This window comes from Nothobranchius furzeri, chromosome 19 (genome assembly GCF_043380555.1).
Source record: "Nothobranchius furzeri strain GRZ-AD chromosome 19, NfurGRZ-RIMD1, whole genome shotgun sequence".
Lineage (NCBI taxonomy): Eukaryota > Metazoa > Chordata > Actinopteri > Cyprinodontiformes > Nothobranchiidae > Nothobranchius > Nothobranchius furzeri.
The window spans coordinates 14629278-14651176 of record NC_091759.1 but is presented as its reverse complement, the minus strand read 5'-3'; the positions used below and the strand labels follow the sequence as shown (position 1 = coordinate 14651176).

Below are 21899 nucleotides of genomic sequence, written 5' to 3'. Positions count from 1 at the left end.
CAAAGCAAATCATAAGTGAGCATTTCAACACAAACATTGCTGCGCCAGCCTTTGAAATTTGTCACCGGCTGGCAAAAAGCTCCAGAGTTGTAGAAAGAATGTTGATCAGTAAAAGGAGCCGGCCAGAAGTTATTTCTTGTACCCCTACGAAGCCATGGAATCTTTTTGTTTTACTTTGATAAAGGATGAAGCAGGCTAGAGGCTAACAGTACGCTAACAATGCTAATGGTCACTTAGAAGCAAATAGTCTGCTAATAACGTTATCTCAGGTACTTTTTCCAATCACCAACAACTCAATATTACTGTGAAATGTATTTATCTTTTTAACTTACTTGTCTGACTCGTCTTTGTAATCTAGAACCTTCTGGCTCAGTGGGGGCTAGCTTGTTTTAATGCATGGACTGCAGTACCCACATTTGACCACAGGATGTCATCTTTACTTCATGCACCTTTAAGATGTCGTTAGTTATATTTCTGCTTCTACTGTTAGTTTGACAAATGTCCTTTAAACAAATTAGTGTGTCTAGAAATGAAGAGCTGTGATGTAAAATTATTAAAAATGCAAATAAATTAAACTTTACATATTTTAAATGCTTTTTGTATTTGTTCTTCAGATATTCTTCCAAAGCAAATAGTCATGTAAATTCTTTCTAGAAACACATTTTTATATTTACAATTTTCCCATTTTCAATAAGCATAAGAAGACATAGTATGCCATTGAAAAGTAAGACTGCTCCTCAGTCAGTGACCTCTGGGTAACCGTAGTAACTCTCCAGCTCTGCAAAGATGTCGTTGGGGTTTTTGCAGCTGAGGTTGCAGAAGCACGCCTGGATCCACAGCATCTTCCAGGTGAAGCCAGACCTGTTGGGACACTGGAATTCCACGTCGATGGTCTTGGACTTGTACGGGATGCAGCAGCGCTCGTCGGTGCAGACTCCGCAGTATTTGGGTCGGTACGATTTCCTGCTGGTGCAGCCGGAGATGGTGAGGTTTGAAGGCAGATCCTCCCTGTAAATATTCAGACACTTCTTTCCTGGCTGAGGAAATTAAGGTTTATAAGTGTTGGGACCTTGAATATCAATTTTTAAATGGAGTCAATACGGTTCCGATTCCCTACCTTGATATGTTTGGTGATGTCGACCTCACACGGACGCAGGTTGCACAGACGGGACTCTTTGATCATCTCACATTGCTCGTTGGCGTTTGAGATCCTCATGGAGAGGCCGCGGCCACAGCTCTTAGAGCAGGGGCTCCAGGAAGTCGTCTGGGAGATGCAGTTCTTGTGCCAGCTCTTGGTTTGAGCTGAGAAAGCTGGATCAAAACGAAGAGACAAAGCAGACTTAGAGATTTGGCAATTTCCTGCTTCAAGGAAATACATTTGAGAAGTTTATGGAGTGTTAGCAATAAATTGTGCTTTTTATTGCGTTTAAAATTCACACTCGGAAGTTTTTTGTATTTTTGTTTGAAGAAAAAAAAGCTCATATGTGTGTGTTTTTTTTATTTTACTTTGAAATCTTTTTGATTAAACAAAAATCTAACTATTTTATTCAGAGAATGCCAAAGTGCGTAAACTGATAAATTGTCCTGCACTTTTATTTTTTCTTCCTCAAAATGCATCTGTTTCTAATCTACATTCTTAAGCCGTGTCTGTCTCGTGGTCTGGCTCTAATTTGTCCTCTTATGCAACATAGAAAGAGGTACGTTTACGCTCTTGCCTCGGTGGCTTTGGCACACTAGCCAAACTTCAACACAGCTGCTTCTGTTTCATTTATTCAGTCCAATCCTTTCTGCTGAGAACACAAACGAGCCACTTTTTATGCTTTATCTAATCTGAGCCTGTAGTGTTTACACCTCACCTTCCACGGCGCGTCGTGGCGCCGTCTTGCGCCCTCTCTTGGTCTCGTCACAGATCCACTGCTCACAACACTGACCCCGGACTTTGACCCGACGCGGGCTTTGGCACCACACCCTGGGAGGCTGGGACTCTGTGCACAAGGCTACACAACCTATGGCACCGTTCACACAAACACACTGGTATTTGCAGTTGGGCTTGAAGCTCTGACCGTTGCGGTAGATGACGCCGTCGTGCTCGCAGCCCGTTCCCACCATATCTGACCGACAGCAACGACAAAGGGGACTCATTTTAATGAGGCACGCATGAGAAACTGCAGGAAGATTGTGTTAATGAATAATTTTAATGCAGATTTTTATATGTGTGTTGTTGACATTCCTATGCTGCTGTATATGCTTCTAAACAAACAAAAGGACCTGTGCATGGTCTAAATTGTTTAATTTGATTCACACATGCAACGGATGTTTCTGCTGTGATGTTTGCTTCAGCGGCGACACTTACATGCACACACTCCCTTTTCGTACCTAGGCTTGTCCGAGCTGTAGTCACAGTACAGTCCCTTGTGGTAGTCGCATGTGTCGGCCTCGTTGCACACCTCACCCACCTGCCGGGCACAGGTCTTGCAGCAGTCACAACCGTCCATGAGGAGGCTCACGCCTGGGGGGCATTTTGGGGGGGCTATCGGGCACTCACAAGGCCACTTGCAGTACCGCGTGCGGTTGTACGGCTCTGCGGTTGGCCAGGTGATGGCTGTGGAAGGTGGCGTGGCAGTGGAATTCAGGGAGTAGGCCTGGAGAGAGGAAAGTACAGGAGAAAAACATTTGTCTTAAACACTGGATCACCACAGGGCTGTGTGCTCAGCCCCCTTCCGTACTGCCTATTTATCACCAATCACTATGTTGCTAGCAACACTACAAACTCCATCATCAAATATGCGGATGACACAACCATCGCAGGCCTCATCAGATGATGAGCAAGTCTATAGAGTTGTGCAGGCCCTGAGTAACTGGTGCCTGCACAACTTACAAGCCAACATCAGTCAAACCAAAGAGATGATCGTAGGTTATCAGAAACAGTGAGGAAGGGAACGCCAGAGCATTTGCATCAATAAGACAGAGCATAAAAGAGTCAGCAGCTTTAATATACTTGGAATAAACTTCACAGAGGACCTCACATGGATAAGTAGACAAGGTGGCCAAGAAAGCACGTCAGCGGCTCTAATTAAACTGGGACTGAACGCTAACGTCACAGAGCAGTGGTCGAAAGTTTGTTGATGGGCAGTGTCACTGTCTGGTATGGGAGCTGCGCTGCAAAGAGTCGGAGATCAAAACAGAAAATAGTGAATTGGTGGCGGCACAAAAGATGGACCCATGGATGACATCTTCAACGGTGCAGACACTAGGCTATTAGCATCATCAAGGACCACAGCCAACTGTTTACCCTGCTGCCATCAAGGAGATGTTTCAGGAGTCTAACTGCCCAAACATCTAAAGAATAACTTCTACCATCAGGCTGTTTGGGTCTAAAACAGCAACACCTACTACATGAACTTAATGTTATGGATATAGATCTTTATTCTCTCTCTTGCTTATTGAACATTGCTGAGTGAGAGTGTGTTTATCCCTTTTTGTCTCGTTGAGCTCATTCTACTGTAATGTTCCATCCATCCATTTTCGTCCGCTTAGCCGGGGTCGTTTGTGGAGGCAGACTTCCCTCTCCCCAGCCACTTGGGCCAGCTCCTCCAGGGGGAATGCCAAGGTGCCCCCAGTCCTGGGTTTTCCTTCATGTGTCCTCCCAGTTGGACGAGCATGGAAAACCTCACCATGGAAGTGTCCAGGAGGCATCCTAACCAGATGCCCGAGCCACCCCCAGTGGCTCATCTCTATGTCATTATAATGTGGACTTATGTTAACCAACAAATGACAAATAAAGAAAAGTTAAAAGGTTGGTTCTGAAACTGAAAAGACTAAATGTGGTGCCAGAGAATGAACCAGGCACCAAACAGCTTCCATTTTATTGCCTTGATGCAGACGGATGTTTGACTCTGTGATAAGCAACACTTTAATCAAGCCTTAATCCTGATTTCCTTCATAAACAATCCTATTATGTAACAGACATAATAACCTCTAATTCACAGCTTTCATGATCACTAATATTCAGCCAGGCTATGAAACTAATTAAACTATAAAAGTGAATTAAACAACCAGCTGAGATAATCCTATGAAGTGAATGTCGGGGCCTAGTTTAGCCTGTACTTAAGAGTGATGAAACTGGGATCAACAGTTGCAAAATCCTGCAGACAAACCTGAATTCCTCCTCCTTTTGACTGGTTTTATTCTTTGTGTCACTGAGCTCAGACGCCAAACAGATCCACACTTCCTAAAAGTAGGTGTTTGTCCCAAAACAAGTACCTAAAGACATGCTAAAGCAGCAATCCGGAGTTTTCTATCTCTCAGGAACTCAGTATGATGTTTTAGAAACCCATGAATGTGATGGTCTTACCCTGTACTGTGATGTCATGTAGGCATTAAGTCTGCCCCTGTCCTGTAGAGCCTCTTGCACTTTGACCTGAGCGCTGCTCAACATCAGCCAATCCGCTTAAGTACAGATGCCAGTCATAGTGAATGGGCACCATAGTGGAAGTACCTATAAGGATTCAGAGTTGGCGACATTTCTTATGGACAAGTAAGTCTTTAAACTATTTATAAATGAATAAGCCACATTAGGTGGGAATAACAGCTGTAAAACGTTGTGTTTTTGCTACGTTGGCCGGCTAGACGTGCACATTCATGAACGAGAGGCGTTGCTTCCAGCTGTAATCACAGAAGCACGGAGAGCGGCTTAAGGGCCGATACTTTTTTCCGCCTCTAGATGGCGCCAACTGACAAAAGAAACCGTCAACGGCAAGCTAAGCAACTAAGCCCTTATTTCCAATGGACGTGAAAGCAGAGCGTAGCACAATCGCAGCGTTTTACCCGTGGGCTCCTTCCACACCGGGAGCGTTTCAGACGTGAGAAGGGAGTGGAAGCGTTCCACTCCACTCGTCCTGCAAAGTCACAAACTCACAGGAGAATTTCAACACCACGCATGATTTCAAAAATCCACACAAGTCTCCAGTAAGGAACATTTCAGCTTCATGTTTCCAAGAAGGTCCGTGGTTTGTTTTCTCTTCTGTTTAAATCAGCTACAGGGGGTTCACAGGAAATGACGTACGTTTATCCGCACGTGACTCATTTGGGAAGTTTCCAGATGTTTTGCTGTGCTTTTGTGTGTGACTTCCTGTCTGACTCAATCTAAACTGTGGAGTTTGATGTGTTTTGGAAGCGTAGCGCATAAGAAATGCACTTGAAACCTAACGTTAGCGTCTCTTTGCTTCTGGGACATGTTTGAAACATTTGACTTTGCTGCCGGTGGAAAGGAACCCGTCCACTAAAATGGTGGATACCTATCGTGTAGTACGTGTCGCTGTCATTCCACGTCTGGTGGAAAGATGGGCCAGAGTCTGAACTCTATAGCGTCCTTTCCAGGACACTTTTAGGTCACAGAAAACATCTTCAGGCATCTGACTGATTGGCCTTATTGTCAGAGTTCAGATGGAAATCCATCCATTTTCTGGACCCACTTGTCCACGTGGGGTCGCGGGGGGCTGGTGCCTATCTCCAGCGGCCAACAGGCAATCAGGCGGCGTACACCCTGGACAGAGAGCCAGTCCATCGCAGGGCAACACAGAGACAGACAGGAAGAGCAATCGCTCGCGCGCACACACACACACACACACACACACACACACACACACACACACACACACACACACACACACACACACACACACACACACACACACACACACACACACACACACACACACACACACACACACACAAGGACAATTTAGACAAACCAATTAACCTAACAGTCATGTTTTTGGACTGTGGGAGGAAGCCGGAGTACCCGGAGAGAACCCACGCATGCACAGGGAGAACATGCAAACTCCATGCAGAAAGATCCCAGGCCGGGAAGCGAACCAGGACCTTCTTGCTGCAAGGCAACAGCTCTAACCACTGCACCACTGCGCAGCCACAGATGGAAATCTGTGGCTGCGCAGGCTTTTAAAGCATGCCTTTAAAAGCAGGTTTTAAAGGCATGCTATGCAACTTTTTTATATTTTAAATCATTTTTTGAGCCAGCATGTGCTACAAGGACTCTTTACAGGGTTAATGAAAAGTCACTCAGAGCCCCACTGCCCGTTGTGGCCAGAATATGGCACTTGCAACTTCAGAGTGCCGGTCCGAACCTTGTGGACTTACAAAATGTGGAGCTTACTTGCTCAGCGCTGCAGTCTGCTTCCAGCATGTTTCCTGCTTGTTTTAGACCATGAACACAGCTGATTTGTTTAATTTAGTGATGAACCTCTCCTCTAGAAACTGATGAAGGCTGAGGAGACATTTCAGCTGTTAGTTTAAGGTGTTAAAAGGACGAATGCGCAGCGAGGAGATAAGTTTTGCTTTTGGTTCTACAACGTGGAGTTAATAACAGACTCTAGGGGGTGCTAAAAGCAAACCAAAACTGCATCGTTTCCCTTTAACTGAACTCTCACTGATAGGACAAAAGTTTCACAAGTCAAAATGCTTTAAAGAAGACGTGTTTAGTGTAAACTAAAAATTTCCAAATCTGAAAAGTTCCAGTATTTTGAGTCCTGAACTGGAGCTGGGACACATGGTGCAGGTGGTTCAAACTTCAGTGGAATCACCAAACATTCAGAATCAGAAGCTAACTTCAGAGATGGGTTTTGTTTTCCAACTGGTCTGATATCTTCTTTTATCCTGATAATTGGTGCTTTTCTTTCTTTTTCTTCCCAACACCTGAAGCTTTTTTATCTGATTTTTTTCCCGATGCAACTTCTGAAGTCGGAAGAAATAGTCCTGACGTATAAAGACCCTAACCCTAGTACACATGTGACTGTTTTAGGTCACAGTTGACTTTAGAAACCACCAGAAACAATTAACCTGCATCCATCTAACCCTTTAACTGTCAATTTAATCCAGTATCTTATTGAAAAATGGTTTCTAAAAAGAACACTGCAGAAAATTACACATATTTTTATTAAAACATTAATATTACACTTATTTCATTCAATGACATAACATTTTTTGCTCCAAAAGAAATCAAAAATTCAAAACAAAATGTTTTTTTTCCACAGTTTGTAAATTAAAATGTTAAACTAAGAAGCTAAGATTCATGATCAATCAATTTTCCTCTGGGATTAATAAAGTATTTTTGAACTGAATTGAATTGAATGATACCATTCTGTATCTTAGGACGTATTGTCTGTATTCTGTCAGATGTCTGACATTTCATGTGAAGCCACAAATCACAGAATGACTCATGAGTTCACGTCAGTATTGAGCTTCTCATCCATAAAGGGCTAATGTAATGATTCCAGACCTAATACACTCAATCATTTTAAGTACAGCCTCAGTCAATTCTCTGAGATTGTTGTCAGCCTTCAGAGGAATGTTATCCAAATAAAGACGGAGTGTGGCGTCACGAGCTAATGCTGATAGACGAGCTTTAATCACAGCTGTGCTGTTGAGTCCATCCTCAGCCATTTGGTTCATTCATGGAGAAAAAACTGATCCAGAACAAAAACTCATCTTAAATCCAGACAAAGGGAGCAGATCACAGACAGATGGATGACATTATGAGTTATTGATCATTTTTATGATAAAATGGGATTAGATGTAATGAGGTAATCTTTCTGCACCTATCACTTATTTATCTTTATTAGGTACTTAACTACTTAATAATTGTTTCCCCTTATGCAAGATGATCAGTTCTGCACGAATCCCCCAACGCTTCATTTATGCTTCAAAATACAATTTTTACTTTATGCGCTGCTTGGATGTAATGTGTTATTATTTAACCCATACACAACTGTTCCACCAGCTGTCTTAACAGTGATGAGGAGGGATTTCTGAATTTAGGAACACAAGAAAATAATGTCATTTAAGCAGCACTTCCCCGAGTAACCACAAAGTGGCAGTAAACTCCAGTGAATAAACAGGCAAAGAGATGGGAGTGAAAAAAATTACAGTTTAAGAAGTTTTTTTTATATAAAAAGGTATTTTCATGATGTGATAAAACTCTAATATCGGTCATAAATACTGAACATTTGAGGCAGACATAATTAAATAAGGAAGTCGTCTTCACCCACCTGTTGAAGCCCAGCTGCTGTCAGAAGCCACAGCAGCAGCCAACTCATCCCTCGTGAGGAGCTGCACGCGCATTAATTCCACAATGGTTTCCGCTCTGTTTACCCCGCGCGCGACAAGCAGCTCTCCCTCCGCAGGTGTGCTACATCCTCGTGCCCTCACCTGTCATCTCCGCCTGATCCCGAGTCTGCTGCTGGTGCTGACGGACAGCCTGCTCGTGGACCGGGCTGACGTCAAGTCTGCAGAGCTCAGTCAGCATAGTTTTCCCCTCAGCTCCGCTCTGACCCGAGCCTCCTCCTCCTCCTCCTCCCGCTCCTCCTCACGGTTCGGGCTGTCCCGGTGGCTTGGGCGGGTCCGGAGGATACTCTGCAGCTTTGATCAAACTGGGATTAAAGGGCAGAGATTTTCAGAGGATCACTCCTCTGGTCATAAATTGATCTTGTTTATCTAGCAGATCGATTCCATTTCAAGATCCTTCTCAAAGACAGAACATTCAGCAGGAAATAGGAATAAATTCACATGTTTGTTGTGAGATTTGCAGTTTTCCTCTGGCCTGAACTTTTACCTTAAATTTCAGAAGAATCAATACATTTTTGAACATTTTACTGCACAGATGCACCTTTCATGCCAGGTCATCCAACACGTCTTTCATCTATGCAAGTTTTCCCAAGGATTAAAGCATTCAGTCAGAAAGACAAGAGGCTGTTCAGAACATCGCTTTGATCAAGGATGAACTTTTTCTTCTCCTTAGTCACTAAATTCAAATAAACAGACGCCATCATTAGAAAAGCAAAGTGCTTTTCTCTGGAATGTGAGACTGGAAGTACCCAGCTGCACGTTTAGAGTCGTGCATAGCTCACGAGGTCCAGCATCACACCAGAGTCTGGCAACGGGCAGCGTTCATGCACTTCTGAGAAAACAGAGTCTATCAGCACAACTGGGATAACAAGTGAACGGACCGAACGAGGACTGGCATAGGTCCACATTCAGATTGTGAGGAATTCCTCTAATGTGGAGATTCCACAGCAGACCCAGGACAAGCTGAACGGGTCACCTTGTGATCCCACCAGAGGAGCTAGCAGACGTGGACCCATGAGGAGGCAAAATGATGCCGTGGTGCAGAGTGGAGAGGGAACAGGAGTTTCCAGGGTTTTTTTTTGTGGAGATGGTGACCATGGTCTTGTGTAAAAAAAGGGTAGAATGCCTTCTTCAGGTCAGGGATGAAGTCCTGCCACAAGTGGAGGAGTTTAAATATCTCAGGGTCTTGTTCACGAGTGAAGGAAAGATTTGATCGATTTGCAGGTCAATCTACGATCCGACCCTCATCTATGGTCACGAGCTTTGGGTAGTGACCAAAAGAAACGAGTTTTTGTCTGGGCACTCCCTTAAATATGGGAGCAGGGCTTGATCATCTGGGAGGGGCTCAGAGTAGATCTGCTGTTCCTCCACATCAAGAGGAGCCAGTTGAGGTGGCTCTTTGATCTGGTTAGGATGCCTCCCTGGTGAGGTGTTCCAGGTACGTTCAACCTGGAGGAGACCCAAGAGAGACCCAGGACATGCTAGAGGGACTGTGTCTCTCAGCTGATCAGGGAACACCTCGGGATTCCCTGGAGGACCTGGTCCAAGTAGCTGGGGAAAGGGAAGTCTGGGCCTTCCTGCTTAGGCTGCTGCCCTCATGACCCGACCCCGGATAAGTGGAGAAAAATACATGTATGGTGTAGGCGTCTTGCAGCAGATCTTCCAGTTCACAGAAGAATCCAGGGCAGATTCACAAAGGGAACTCCTCTAGCAAGTTCTTCCAGGGTAGAAAACACAGAGAACTCTGGGGAAAGGTCACGAGAGGTGATTTCTGATTACAGCCCAAAAGGTTGGTTGTTGTCCAGCTGAACTTTAGAGAGGAACATGTCGACTCATGTGAACATTTATATAACATTTTTATATCACCCAGTCACAGCATTTTATTCAATGGGCATCTTCTTTCTGCAGGCTGCATCTTAATTTCTGAGACTCGTCTGAGTTGTGGTTCTTGATGAAAGCCTAAATATATAGAAATGATAGTTTCTTCTTCTTCTAAAGGCCAACTTTACCATTTTGCAGTGGTCTGTAGTAGGGATGAACGCTTGTAAGTCATAATCTGTAGAAAAAAGCTCAGACTCTCCTGTTTAGGGACGTCCAAGTCAGCCGGAGAGGAAAGTAGCTTCAGGCGACAGGATTTGGCATCTTATTTCCTGGTATTTGGACATCTCACCTCTGATTGGCTGACAGCAACACGATACTACCGCTGACTATCTGCTCGGCAACGTTGATGTTTTACCTCCACAAATAAAACAAGCCTGGAAGAGTTCTGCTGCGTGGTGCAGTTGCTAATGCTAATGGTTAGCTTCTACCAGACATACTCTCCTGGATGCTAAACCAACAACAGCCTTCCCCGTCGTGAGTCAAGATGGGTGAGTCAGTGAATGTTAAGTGACAGTGTGACGTAGAACTGTCAGACTTCTCTGAACAGAGTGTTTTCCCGTCTATTATTAATCAGAAACATTGCATGTCCCCCCCCCCCCCCCCCCCCCCACACACACACACACCATGTCAGAGCTGCTGAGACAGTGTCTGGCCCCCAGATGTTCACTTTAAATCAGTGATGTAATCCTCACATTTGGCTGATTTGCTTTCCTTTCTTTTTCTTGGAAATAAAACAGTTTGAATAAAAGTTCCGCCTGATGCTGCTGGAAAATAAAAAGGGCACAGCTGCTGGTGGGAATATCATCCAGAATAATCCACCAAGAACTCCGCCCCCTGGAGGCGACACAGAAGAGGAGAAATCTGCCCCAGGTCTGAACCCTGGTTTCCGTCTCTGCTCTGGCTGCTGCCACCTGACCCTTCAGGGCATGATGTGCACACTTTCACTGTCACTTTCATTCTCTCAAGCTCATGTTCTCACACTTTTCCATTCATCCTGTTTGTTTCTCTCATTTGTTTTTATTAAACAATTAAAATTATGAAACATGCAAAATTTGGGGCCTGTTTTAACTTTTTGGTCTGCAGTCAGACAAAAACCAAATCTGTGGTGTGAAATTAGATTGATTTCTAACATTTCCAAGTGCTAACTAGAAGTTAAATGACGGGTTTCTCAAATTTAAAAAAATATTAAAAATGTGTTACAAGATAAAAAAATACAGTCCCTGTAAAAATCTCAGTTTTCAGCTGAAACACGATAAATTCATATTAACACTGTGTTCTCTTTGACAGACAACAACAAACTGGGGAAATAACATTGAATCAATGATCATTCTGTCATTTTCTGAACATTTCAACAAAATAAACATTTTGTGTTTTCTAGAAAATTCTCTTTTCCCATCTAGATGAACACACGTGGCCTCTCCCAGACTCCAGACACCGTGTTGCTCCTCGGTAAACGTCTGCAGAGAAACTCCCACACCTTCAGTGTGTCTGCATCTGCTCTCCATTATCCGGCTGATGCGCTGGTAGCCATGACTGCGGGGCGTTACATAAACATTTAATGTGCATCACTGAGTGAGATTACACAACCAGGAAGGAGAATGCCAAACATGTAATGCCTTTGCCTTTCTGCACGACTGTCCTATCATTAAAGCAGGTTGGAGGCAACCCCTGCTCTGCTCTGACAAGAAATCTGATGACTGACATGAAATCAGAATATTAAGTTTACTGGACTTGTTTGTCTCACACAGTTGTTTATTTAACTATTTATTTACTGTTATCTCAGCAACACATAAATCCCTGCATGTTTTATTGAACGATTCCTTTTATAAAATATCCCAGGTGGTTAAGAATGAACCGCTAATGCAGCAAACAGCATAAGGGTATATTTGCTCATTGAAAAACGTTGCAAACATTTTTCTTTTTTTCTTTTATTATTTGAAATAAAATAATAACCTACCTGCAAACAGAAGGATTAGCTGAGCAAATTACACAGATGTGGCTAAATTTTCTCTGCCCAACGTTTTGCATCAATGAAACTGAAGGGCATTAGCTGGATTTTTAACCGTGGCTGCTAACTGTTAGCATTAGCAGCTCCACCACACAGCAGAACTCCTCCAGGCTTGTGTCATTTGTGGAGATAAATCATAAAACAACGTTGCAAAGCAGACTGTTGTGTTGCTGTTATCCAATCAGAGACGAGATGTCTGAATATCAGGAAATAAGACACCAAATCCTGTTGTGTTCAACTCAGTTTACAAGAGACCACTGCAAATGAGTTGATTAAACGAGTGAGCCACTCCTTTAAAGACTTTCCACTTCAAACTGGTCTTGCTTCAGTCAGCTCGGCACAGCAGGCTAGCTTTAATGCTAGCTAGACCTGCAGTGAATTAAGATTTAAATATGTTTTCAGTGTTCTAGACCTTTAAGTTCACTCTGGGGTCCATGGCCATTCCAGCTTGAATCCAGATAAAACCAGAGGTCAACAGTGATCTACTCCAAACACACCACCGTGAATACGTTACCTGTAAGAGAGCCAGAATAGAGCACTGAGGTGTATTTCCTATGACAGCAGAAAATGTAACAACATTCTCTATGATTTGACCTTATAGCTCTTCAAAATAAAAGTCCCCTCATTAAAAATCCTCTGAGCTGACAGACAAGCCTAAAAGTTTATGTTTATGTTTATTTATTTATTTAGCAGACTCTTTTATCCAAAGCGACTTACAATTTACATCCTGTAGGGCATGTTGTGATCAATGGTGCTTTGGAAAGATTAGTTAATCAGTTATTCCTCGTGGGAAAAAGAGTTTAGGTCATAAAAAAGTTGTTTTTCATTCAGAGCGGTTAGATGTTTTTACTGTAAAGGTCAAAGGGTTCATTCGCAGAAGAGTTAGAAGGTAAAATCAGTCACTGTCATCCATGCATTTCTGAGAAAAGTTCACGTTTTCTTCTCCTTCTGCAGGTTGAGACTGCTGGCATGTTAAATATAAATCTCAAACTGAAAATCTCTCCTTATAAACCTGACAAACTGTCAGGCTGTGAGCCATATGTGGGCCTTTTTTAAATTATATGAGTGGCTTGTGTGAGTGTATGGAAGTGAGCTGGCCGTGCTCAGACTGCTCCAGTAATTACGCTGTCTTTATATAGAGCTGTGGTCTGAGAGTCCTGGACGGAGGAAAACATCTGCTGGCTCCAGCTGATGCAGCATGAAGTCAAAGTGTTTTAATAATGGATGACTCGGTCATCTGATGCAGAGGAACCGATGATGTTGTTGTACTAAAGCTGATTTCCTGGAGCAAAGAGGTGAGTGCTAAATCACGATTTAATCTGATCTTGATCTTTGATCAGTTTCACTATTAATGCTGGAAATAAGATTAGCCACCATAACATTTGGCTAAAGTATATCTGTGGAAACACAGCTGATGCCTTGTGTAAGTGTGACTTCAGAGACTCGGATAAAATACGTTTTAACAAAAGCACCTGGATCTGAACACAACCTGTAAATTAGTTTGTCTGGAATCCCTTGAGATGGCAGCATGAATTTCATTAGCAAATAATAATATTTTTTACAAGATTAAGATGTTTTCACGTGAATGAGATTGTTTGTGACTCTTATTTTGAAGGAGTGAATGTAGTTCTTTGGTTTCCACTGTGGAAGTTCTGCAGAAATAGGAGAACTGCACCTTAAAGATGTGGTTAACTGAAAAAAAACCCAAAACATTAAAATAGTCTTCTATACCTGTCTTCTGCATTAACTTCTGATAGAAAATACACAGTTGAACACAAGGATTTGAAAATCTTCACATATCTATGTCACATTGTGAATTAGCATTAATGGCCACGCCCATCTTGGCTTGCACCCACCCACAGGGAGGCTTTATTTAAATTTTTTTGCAGCAAGGAGAGAGTGTGTCTTGGTGATAGTGACTTTGTAACTGAAAGTGTTCTGTTAGCCATTCAGAAGCAAGGTGTGTGCATATTAGGGATGAGCCGGATACTTGTTTCAGACGAGTATCCGGTACGGATAAAGCATTTTTGACGAATACGAGCATGAAACGAGTAAACCTCGTAAATATCTGTAATCGTGCTGAAGGAAAATCCTCATTGGGTAACTGACTGTCTTCACGCTCTGTGATTGGCCAGTCACAGAGCGCCCGCCCCTCCCTACACACAAAACTCTCTAGCCGGTCGGGAGCGCAGTCCGTCCGGTTCATCCACGCACACACACACACACACAGACAGTAACGGATCTCTCTGTGATTGCTTCACTGTTCACGTTTCTTCAGTTTTCCCTAGGTTTTCTTCAGCTCGCCTCTTTTTCGGTTGAATATTTAAAGTTACTTTTTTCGTAACTTACATGGTGCATTTGACAAGACAGAGCTGACGTGCTGCATCAGTCACTCACTACCTCCGCTCCGGTCGGGGTTTTTATTTTTTTGAACTCCCCCCCCCCCCCCTCTCTCTCTCTCCCTCTCTCTCTCTCTCTCTCTCTCTCTCTCTCTCTCTCTCTCTCTCTCTCTCTCTCTCTCTCCTCTCTCTCTCTCTCTCTCTCTCTCTCTCTCTCTCTTTCTCTCTCTCTCTCTCTCTCTCTTTCACACACACACACACACACACACACACACACACACACACACACACACACACACACACACACACACACACACACACACACACACACACACACACACACACACACACACACACACACGCACACACGCACACACACACAGACCTTAATCAACATTGTTTTGTTTAACTTTGTGTGTGGCAAAATGCCAAGAACGTTATGAAAAAAATCAGTTTAATCTAATTAAAATAAAAAATATATATAAAGTTGTGTCTGGTTCTAGCATTTCATATTTCCTAGTTCCTACTGCATGAGTTCAGATGTATTAATTCATGCACTTAAATATTAATGTTCAGATTTTATTGAAAAACTTGTTCTGTAATAGTTCCTTTACTATTATGATCAAAAATATTTAATCTCAATTCTGAGGCTGCTCTGTAAATAGTTTTCAAATAAACAATACACATATCAACTTCTGATCAATCCATATTTATTTCAGACGTAAACCACACCCACTTCCGGTTAAACCACTAAAGATAATTTAGTTGGTTGAACAGATACAGATAGTGGTGTACTCGCTCATCCCTAGTGCATATCATTAACAATAATGAGCAATGCTGCTGTTTTCAGCCCACCTCTGCACCAGCAAACATCTGCATCTTAGAACGGAAGCATCATAGCTTTTTATTAAAATGACTCATAAGGCATTGATTTACACTAGAGATCAGGGCTCAGCAGCTCCTCATTTCCAAACCCAGGCCAAGTCTCAAGTTTCTGACAAAATCCAGCAAAAATATTTTTTATTCACAGAATAAAAAAACAATGATGAACTTGTCAGAAACTCAATGACTATTTAGTTTCATGTTCTTACAGCTCTGAACATGTTTGACTAGGTGAGATAATGTTGTGTTTCACACCATTAAGGCTTGTTGTACTTTGATATGAAAACATGTCATAAATGATGGATGTGAGACTCTTTTCTCCAAGTCTTTAGTCTAGTTTTTATTGATGATGCAGTTTATTAAGCGCAAAAAAAACACCACTTTGCAAATGTTTGTTAAGTCGACCAAAATCAACTCTACATTTTAAGCTGATGCCATCGGTGGTATTTGTATGAAGAAGTCACGAAGAAGAAAAATATGCTTGAGATTAAAGTGATTTACTATCATTCTTTCCACACGGTCTGACCCAGGACAAGCTGATTTAAACTCCTGCTTTTAAAAAAATAATCTTTTTGTCCTCCTGTCTACACCGTAGAAATCTGTCAACGTGGGGTGAGTCAAGCCTGGACAAGGTGCACTTTTTATTCCTGCTTAAATCAATTTTCCTGAAACGTCTCATTTAAACTCGAAGCAGTTTGTTTTATCACATGTGAATGCAGCTTAATTAAACCATACACATTCTGAATAATGTCAACAGTCAGAATCCAACACACGTAAAATCTGCATGCATGTTGCAAACACGGCACACACACATGGTGTTTGTTTGCCTTTTGGCAGGCACAAGGGGGCTCGCAGTCACAGCAAAGCATTAAGGATGCTGCGAGATCCCAGCATCTCTGCAGGTCACCACTCTGTCTTTCACTATCTGTGTTCATGTCAACAACGCAGCAGCCCAGTGAAGCAGATCAGTTTCAGCTCGGTAGGGCTTTTGGCCAAAACTCAAACCAAACACTGCTTTAGGGTTATTTTAGCTCTATGAGGACACTGACTCGTGTGTTTTAAAAGCAGAAACGTCTTTGGGATGTGAACGGGTCTGGAAACGGCCGATCTGCTGAGGTTCTGCTCTGTTTTTGTGGACGAGCCCATCCCACTGTAGGAATGCTGTAGGAATGGTTCTAATCCTGGCTGACCTCTGTCTTCAAAGTGCTTTGACCTCAGTTAAGTTAGGTTTTATTGCCAAGAATGAATTTATGGTGCAGTTTGAGTTTAAAATTGGGCACACAACACAGTTTTGAGATGAAAATTTCACACAAAAATGAATTTTTGTGTGTTTTGTGCACATAAGTTTAATTTCCATGGAGATGATCGTGAATTGGAGATGTAAGGGTGGTGTAAGAATTTAATTTACATATTATTTAAGGAACCATACGACATGAGATTCCATAGTAAATATGAAATCAATCTTATGGATCTTTGGGTACTTTTAACCAGAAGATTGGAACTTTTTATTGCAGGGATTATGTAACACTTCGTATTAACAGAGAGACAACAGAAGAGAGAGTCACCTTTAAAACGCTTAAGAAGATTTCTTTCTAAACAATTTTAAACAAGACTAACTCTAAATTCTAAGTGATGAATGGATCTGGTGTGAATGAGACGTGAGATGGATGGTGTATGTGTGAGTGATGTTGTCATCAGAACTCTCGTATTCGGAGAAGCAAGTCTGGGTGATGTTGTGATGTTTTGCTCTTAAGCTATGATCGGAGTTTCATAAACACATGAGACGCCATTTTGTCGCTCTACACATACCCTTAGGATGAGACCTCCGTACAGATCCAGAATGCCAGGTCCTCGGACCCCCCTTTCGGTACCGGAGCCGATGAAACAGCGTCAGCAGTACCACAGACTAGTCTTTGGATTGTCTCCAGGTAAAAAGTGACAGTTGGGTGACAGCGTCGGATGGACCCTGAGGGTCAGTGAGTTTAGCTTTTATTCTGAAAGGAACCGTTGCTTGGTTGGTAAAATGCAACAGATTTTATCCAGCTTGTTGGTTCTTTGCTTAAAAAGGAAGTCCGGATGGCCGGTCCGATACTTCTCTTAGAATGCGGTGAATTGAACTTAAGATGGCGTGGGGACTGGTTTTATTAATCTGGATGTTTTGATTTACGGTCGAATCAAAGTTGGACAGATTCATAAACACCACAGAGACTATGCCACGCTTCAGAAAGGAAGGTTCCGACTGGATGAGTAAACAATGTGTCATGTGTTTACATTACGTGTGATCAGGATGTCTAGTGCAGCTAGATTAAAGTCATATTACTTAACACTTACTAATCATAACATTATCATTTCACAGATTGGTCAACATCTTATTATTGACTAACACTTTGTTTGATTAGCTTTATTAAAAATAGAGTTCTTTGATTTATTAAAAAGAAAGAGTCCTTTGTCTTCATTCTTCTCTTGGGCTGGAAATGAAGCAGTTTAGAAGCTGATGCCTGAGACCTTGAACAATATCTCATGCAGATTAGTTCCAGCTGAGGAGAGGGGGGAAATGACTTTTAGGTGGAAAACAGTTATTTCATTCCGTTACAGTGGAGTAAAATGATTGAGATCCAACCCATGGAAAGCTTTCTGATAATGTTTTTGTCTTTTCTTAACAAAATCTGTGTATGGAGCTCAAATGCAACCAAAACAAACAATAACAACAAGTATGGAAGCCCATTTCTGCCACTATGATTAAAAAAACAGCCAACTATTAATTATGAGATAATATCTGATAATTATGATGATGCTGATCTTAAATGTGAAGATGAAAAATATAAATTACTCCTAAGTCATGTTACAAAAACATGTGATCAGACTGGTTAAATGTAAACATTTATTTCAGCTTCTGGGCCCTTCCAGGTGAAAAAGATTGACCCATAAGACACTTAGTCTTGTTTTCTTTTAAACGTCTCCTCTCAAGGATAGTTTTCTAGGCATCAAAACAATCAGGTTTTTTTTTAGAAATTTTCACACTTTGCCACTAAACACAGCCTCAGCTAACTGTGCACATTCCTCACAAAAGCCTCACTGTGTAATAAAGAGAAAAATGGCAGAATGTTTTGGCAAAAAATTAGTTGGAAACAGGGCATGAAGGAGCGACAAAGCAAAACAAAAATAGTACATTCCACTGAAGCTTACACGCCTTAAATTAAAGCTCCAAATGGTGAGATGCTGTGGCTGGACGGTCACAGGAACGAGAGCTTTTCTGAGCTCCAACTGGAAAAAAATCAAAGAAAATACCAAAAAAAAACCCAACAAAAAAAAACCTGGCATTTCTTTTTAAATTAGTCGTCACACTTTAAATGCACATTTGTTATAATTACAGCAGCAAATGCTTCATTTTCTCTGTACAAATAAAAAAACAATAGTTTCGTAAAAAGCTTTAAAAAACCTCTCTGAATTCCTGTAAGTGGTCAAGTTACAAACATTAACCCTCTCAGGCTCAAAATAAGTTCTGATAAGAGGACGAACAACTAAGTCCTTCAGGGGAACTTCTGAGTTAAAACATGCTCATGAAACACGTGTGTGGAGTAACCAGGTAGGTAGGTTTAACTGTTGCACATCTACAGAGGCTGCCTCCAGAGGGTTAACATAAAATGCTGTGTAGAAACCTGCTGCTGGACTCAGGTCCGTGTGATTCCTTGCGTACAGATGACAAAACGAACTTCAGAGTGAAATACCTCAAGCAGGAATGTCAGGAATGGGAGAGCCGACAGGAATCACATCACTTGCATTCAGAAGTGACATTAGAAGAATGAAAACCCTCAAATACACAAAATGAAATGAAAAGTTTAACAACTGAAACGAAAGCGTTTTTACTGGCTGCTTTTCAGTTAAAACTTCAGATTAGTAAATATCAGTGCAGAATTGATGCTTTCTTGTCCCACAGATTTAAACTGTGCAGTCTAGATTTCCATCTGGACCTGCGATGGTACTTTTGAACTTTCTTGGATTTCTAATTTCCCTCTGGGATTAATAAAGTATCTTTCATTTGATTTGATCTTCTGGGTGATTGAAAATAGTCAGCAATCATTGAGATATTCACATGGAAGAGGTCAGGCCATTTAGGACACAGCAGCACTTTAATAATCAGCCATGAAGCTCAGACCTTGATGGAAAAGCAACGAACCACAGCTGAGGGGAAAATTAAAGGTGCAATTTGTAAGAATTCTACACTAAACAGTCTAATGTCTCAATCATGTTAGAAGGAAGTTTTTACTGAAACCGATTTTATTCTCAGCCAGCTGTTTTTTTTTCAGTTTTTCTCCTTAAACATGAAATAAGGATGTAGTTACTGTTTACAGTCAGTAGGTTTTTTTTTAGGTTGCCTAGTCTGCACCGAGCTAACGCTGCAGCGACGGTCTTGGAATTTCGACACCGGCAGGCAAAAAGCTCCAGAGTTGTTTATAGAACTGAAGCCAGTAAACAGAAGGGACCCAGAAGTTATTACTTGTACCCCTAAGAAGCCACGGCATCTTTTTACTCTAATGTTGGGTGAAGATAGCTAGAGACTGAGGTTGAGCTAACAATGCTAACTGTGAATTAGAGGCAAATAGTTGGCTCTAAAAATATCTCAAGCTACTTTTTTTATGTCCAACAACTCAATATTACAGTGAAATGTGAGTGTGAAGTGAATAATGAGTGAGTTGTTGCATTTTACTTCCTGTAAGGAGTCGTTCAGAACAGTAACAGCAAGCTAACAACAAGACGGAAAACGACCACACTTCCTGTAATACCAGAGACAAATCACCGTAATACATGTAGTAAGTACTCCCGATCATAAAACACCCAAGAGTGCTGACACACACACACACACACACACACACACACACACATATATATATATATGTATATATATATATATATATATATATATATATATATATATATATATATATATATATATATTCATCTACTTATCGACTTACTGTGTATGACTCATCTTTGCTTGTCATTTATAATGTCTTGATGCTGATCCATTACTGGCCACAACCATGAAAGTAATGTTTTTGCTTAAAAATTGAACTGCAGTTAACATTTGACCATAGGATGTCAGTCTTACAAATTGCTTCTTTAAGGGGCCAGAATTATTAAATGGCAGGGTAAAATACTTTGCTTCCTACCCCATGATTTCATTAAGAGTTTTATAAACTAATAGCAAGATCTTAAATTCTGCATTGGTCAAAATTCTGCGGGATTAATTCAGGGACGCAAACTTGGAGAGAGAACAGTAGCATGGACAGAACGCTAGATTTCCACTGACAGAGACTGAGGAGAGCAGAGCACAGGCGAGACAGTTAGACAATACTCAGGTTGACTGAATGAGGCTGATTAGAGAAGAGTGAATGTTTGAGGAGTTGAGGGGAATGAAAGATCATGGAAAACATGTAGAGAGATTAACGGTTGTATTTCTTACAGATTACTTTTATGGGTAAATAAATCTGAATGTCATCTGCAAAGAAGTGGAGAATGAACCTTAAACTTACATGTTCTTACTTTGTAAAGTTACTGAGCAAGCATCAAACATTAGATCTACATTTATAAACAGAAACCCAGAAACAGATCTATGATCAAATCTGTTTTGGATCACATTTATGTCCCTTTGTGTTACTGAAGTACGGCCCACACTTAAAAGATGTGGACTAGAAAGTTAAACACTATAACCTACATCATTCATCGTTGTTATTAATATTATATTAAATGTTTATTTTTTTACTTTAGGTTGTAACTCTTATAGCCACAAAATAATAAAAAATGCAAAAATAAAAAAGAAAGAAAATAATGTCTTCATTTTTTTCTCTGTTAGAAGGTTAAGGCTGTTTAAAGTTAGCACGCTGAATGTTTTACTTCAGTTTTTCCAAATAAGTGATCTAATTTAGTCTCATACAGTCTGTTCCTCATTTTTATCAGATTCTAATAAAACAAAATGCTTTCTGGCATGACAACGGGATGTTTTTACTGTTAAACACAAATTTAAGATGTTTTCTAGATTATGACCATAAGTTTTAATGATAATTTTAATTTTAGTATGTTGTAACTTTGGCTGTTGGTTCTGTTTCACAGTAGGAGACTTTCTCCCTGGTCTGAGTTTATAACATTCTGGTAAGCAGACCACACCGCAAACGACTATAAATGTAAGAACTGGCATTAAATTTTCACAGCTCTCTTGTGGATTGTTTCCTGGAAAAGTGATGCTATACCTGGAGTGCCAGCTAGAGCTGAGGAAATCTGAAAACCCTCCAGCGGAAAAACTGTTTTAGAGAATCTCTGCGTCTGTTTAAATAACACCCATTCCTGCTTTCAGCAGATGGAAATATTAAATCTTACCAAGCAGAGTGAACGTGTTGCAGGTCTTTAATGTATAAGAAAGAACCTCATTAAGTTAAAATACACCCGTCAGTCAATAAAGATGACAACTACAATCTGCTCATGACTGTGAGTACATTCCATGCAGTCATACATCACCTCCAACATGTTTCCAGTTGGCAAATACACGGTTCCTCCGAAGCCAACGACGGGATTAACGTCTCTATCAGATCTGCCCCGCGGGCAGTTCTGGGATCTCAGTGTCTCAGAACCGGCAGTCTGAAGGTGGGCGG

The 21899-nt window shown here is 41.4% G+C and overlaps 1 protein-coding gene across 1 annotated transcript; it reads right to left on the bottom strand.

Moving 5' to 3' along the window:
* Window positions 1–582: 582 nt before the first annotated feature.
* Window positions 583–21899, bottom strand: ccn4a (cellular communication network factor 4a). Its single transcript, XM_015973302.3, has 7 exons — window positions 21766–21899; window positions 12444–12545; window positions 8067–8447; window positions 2354–2642; window positions 1857–2111; window positions 1118–1311; window positions 583–1037 (listed from the first exon to the last, which is right to left on the bottom strand). The coding sequence occupies exons 3-7, from the start codon at window positions 8112–8114 to the stop codon at window positions 738–740; spliced, it is 1086 nt and encodes a 361-aa protein (XP_015828788.1). The 5' UTR covers window positions 8115–8447; window positions 12444–12545; window positions 21766–21899; the 3' UTR covers window positions 583–737.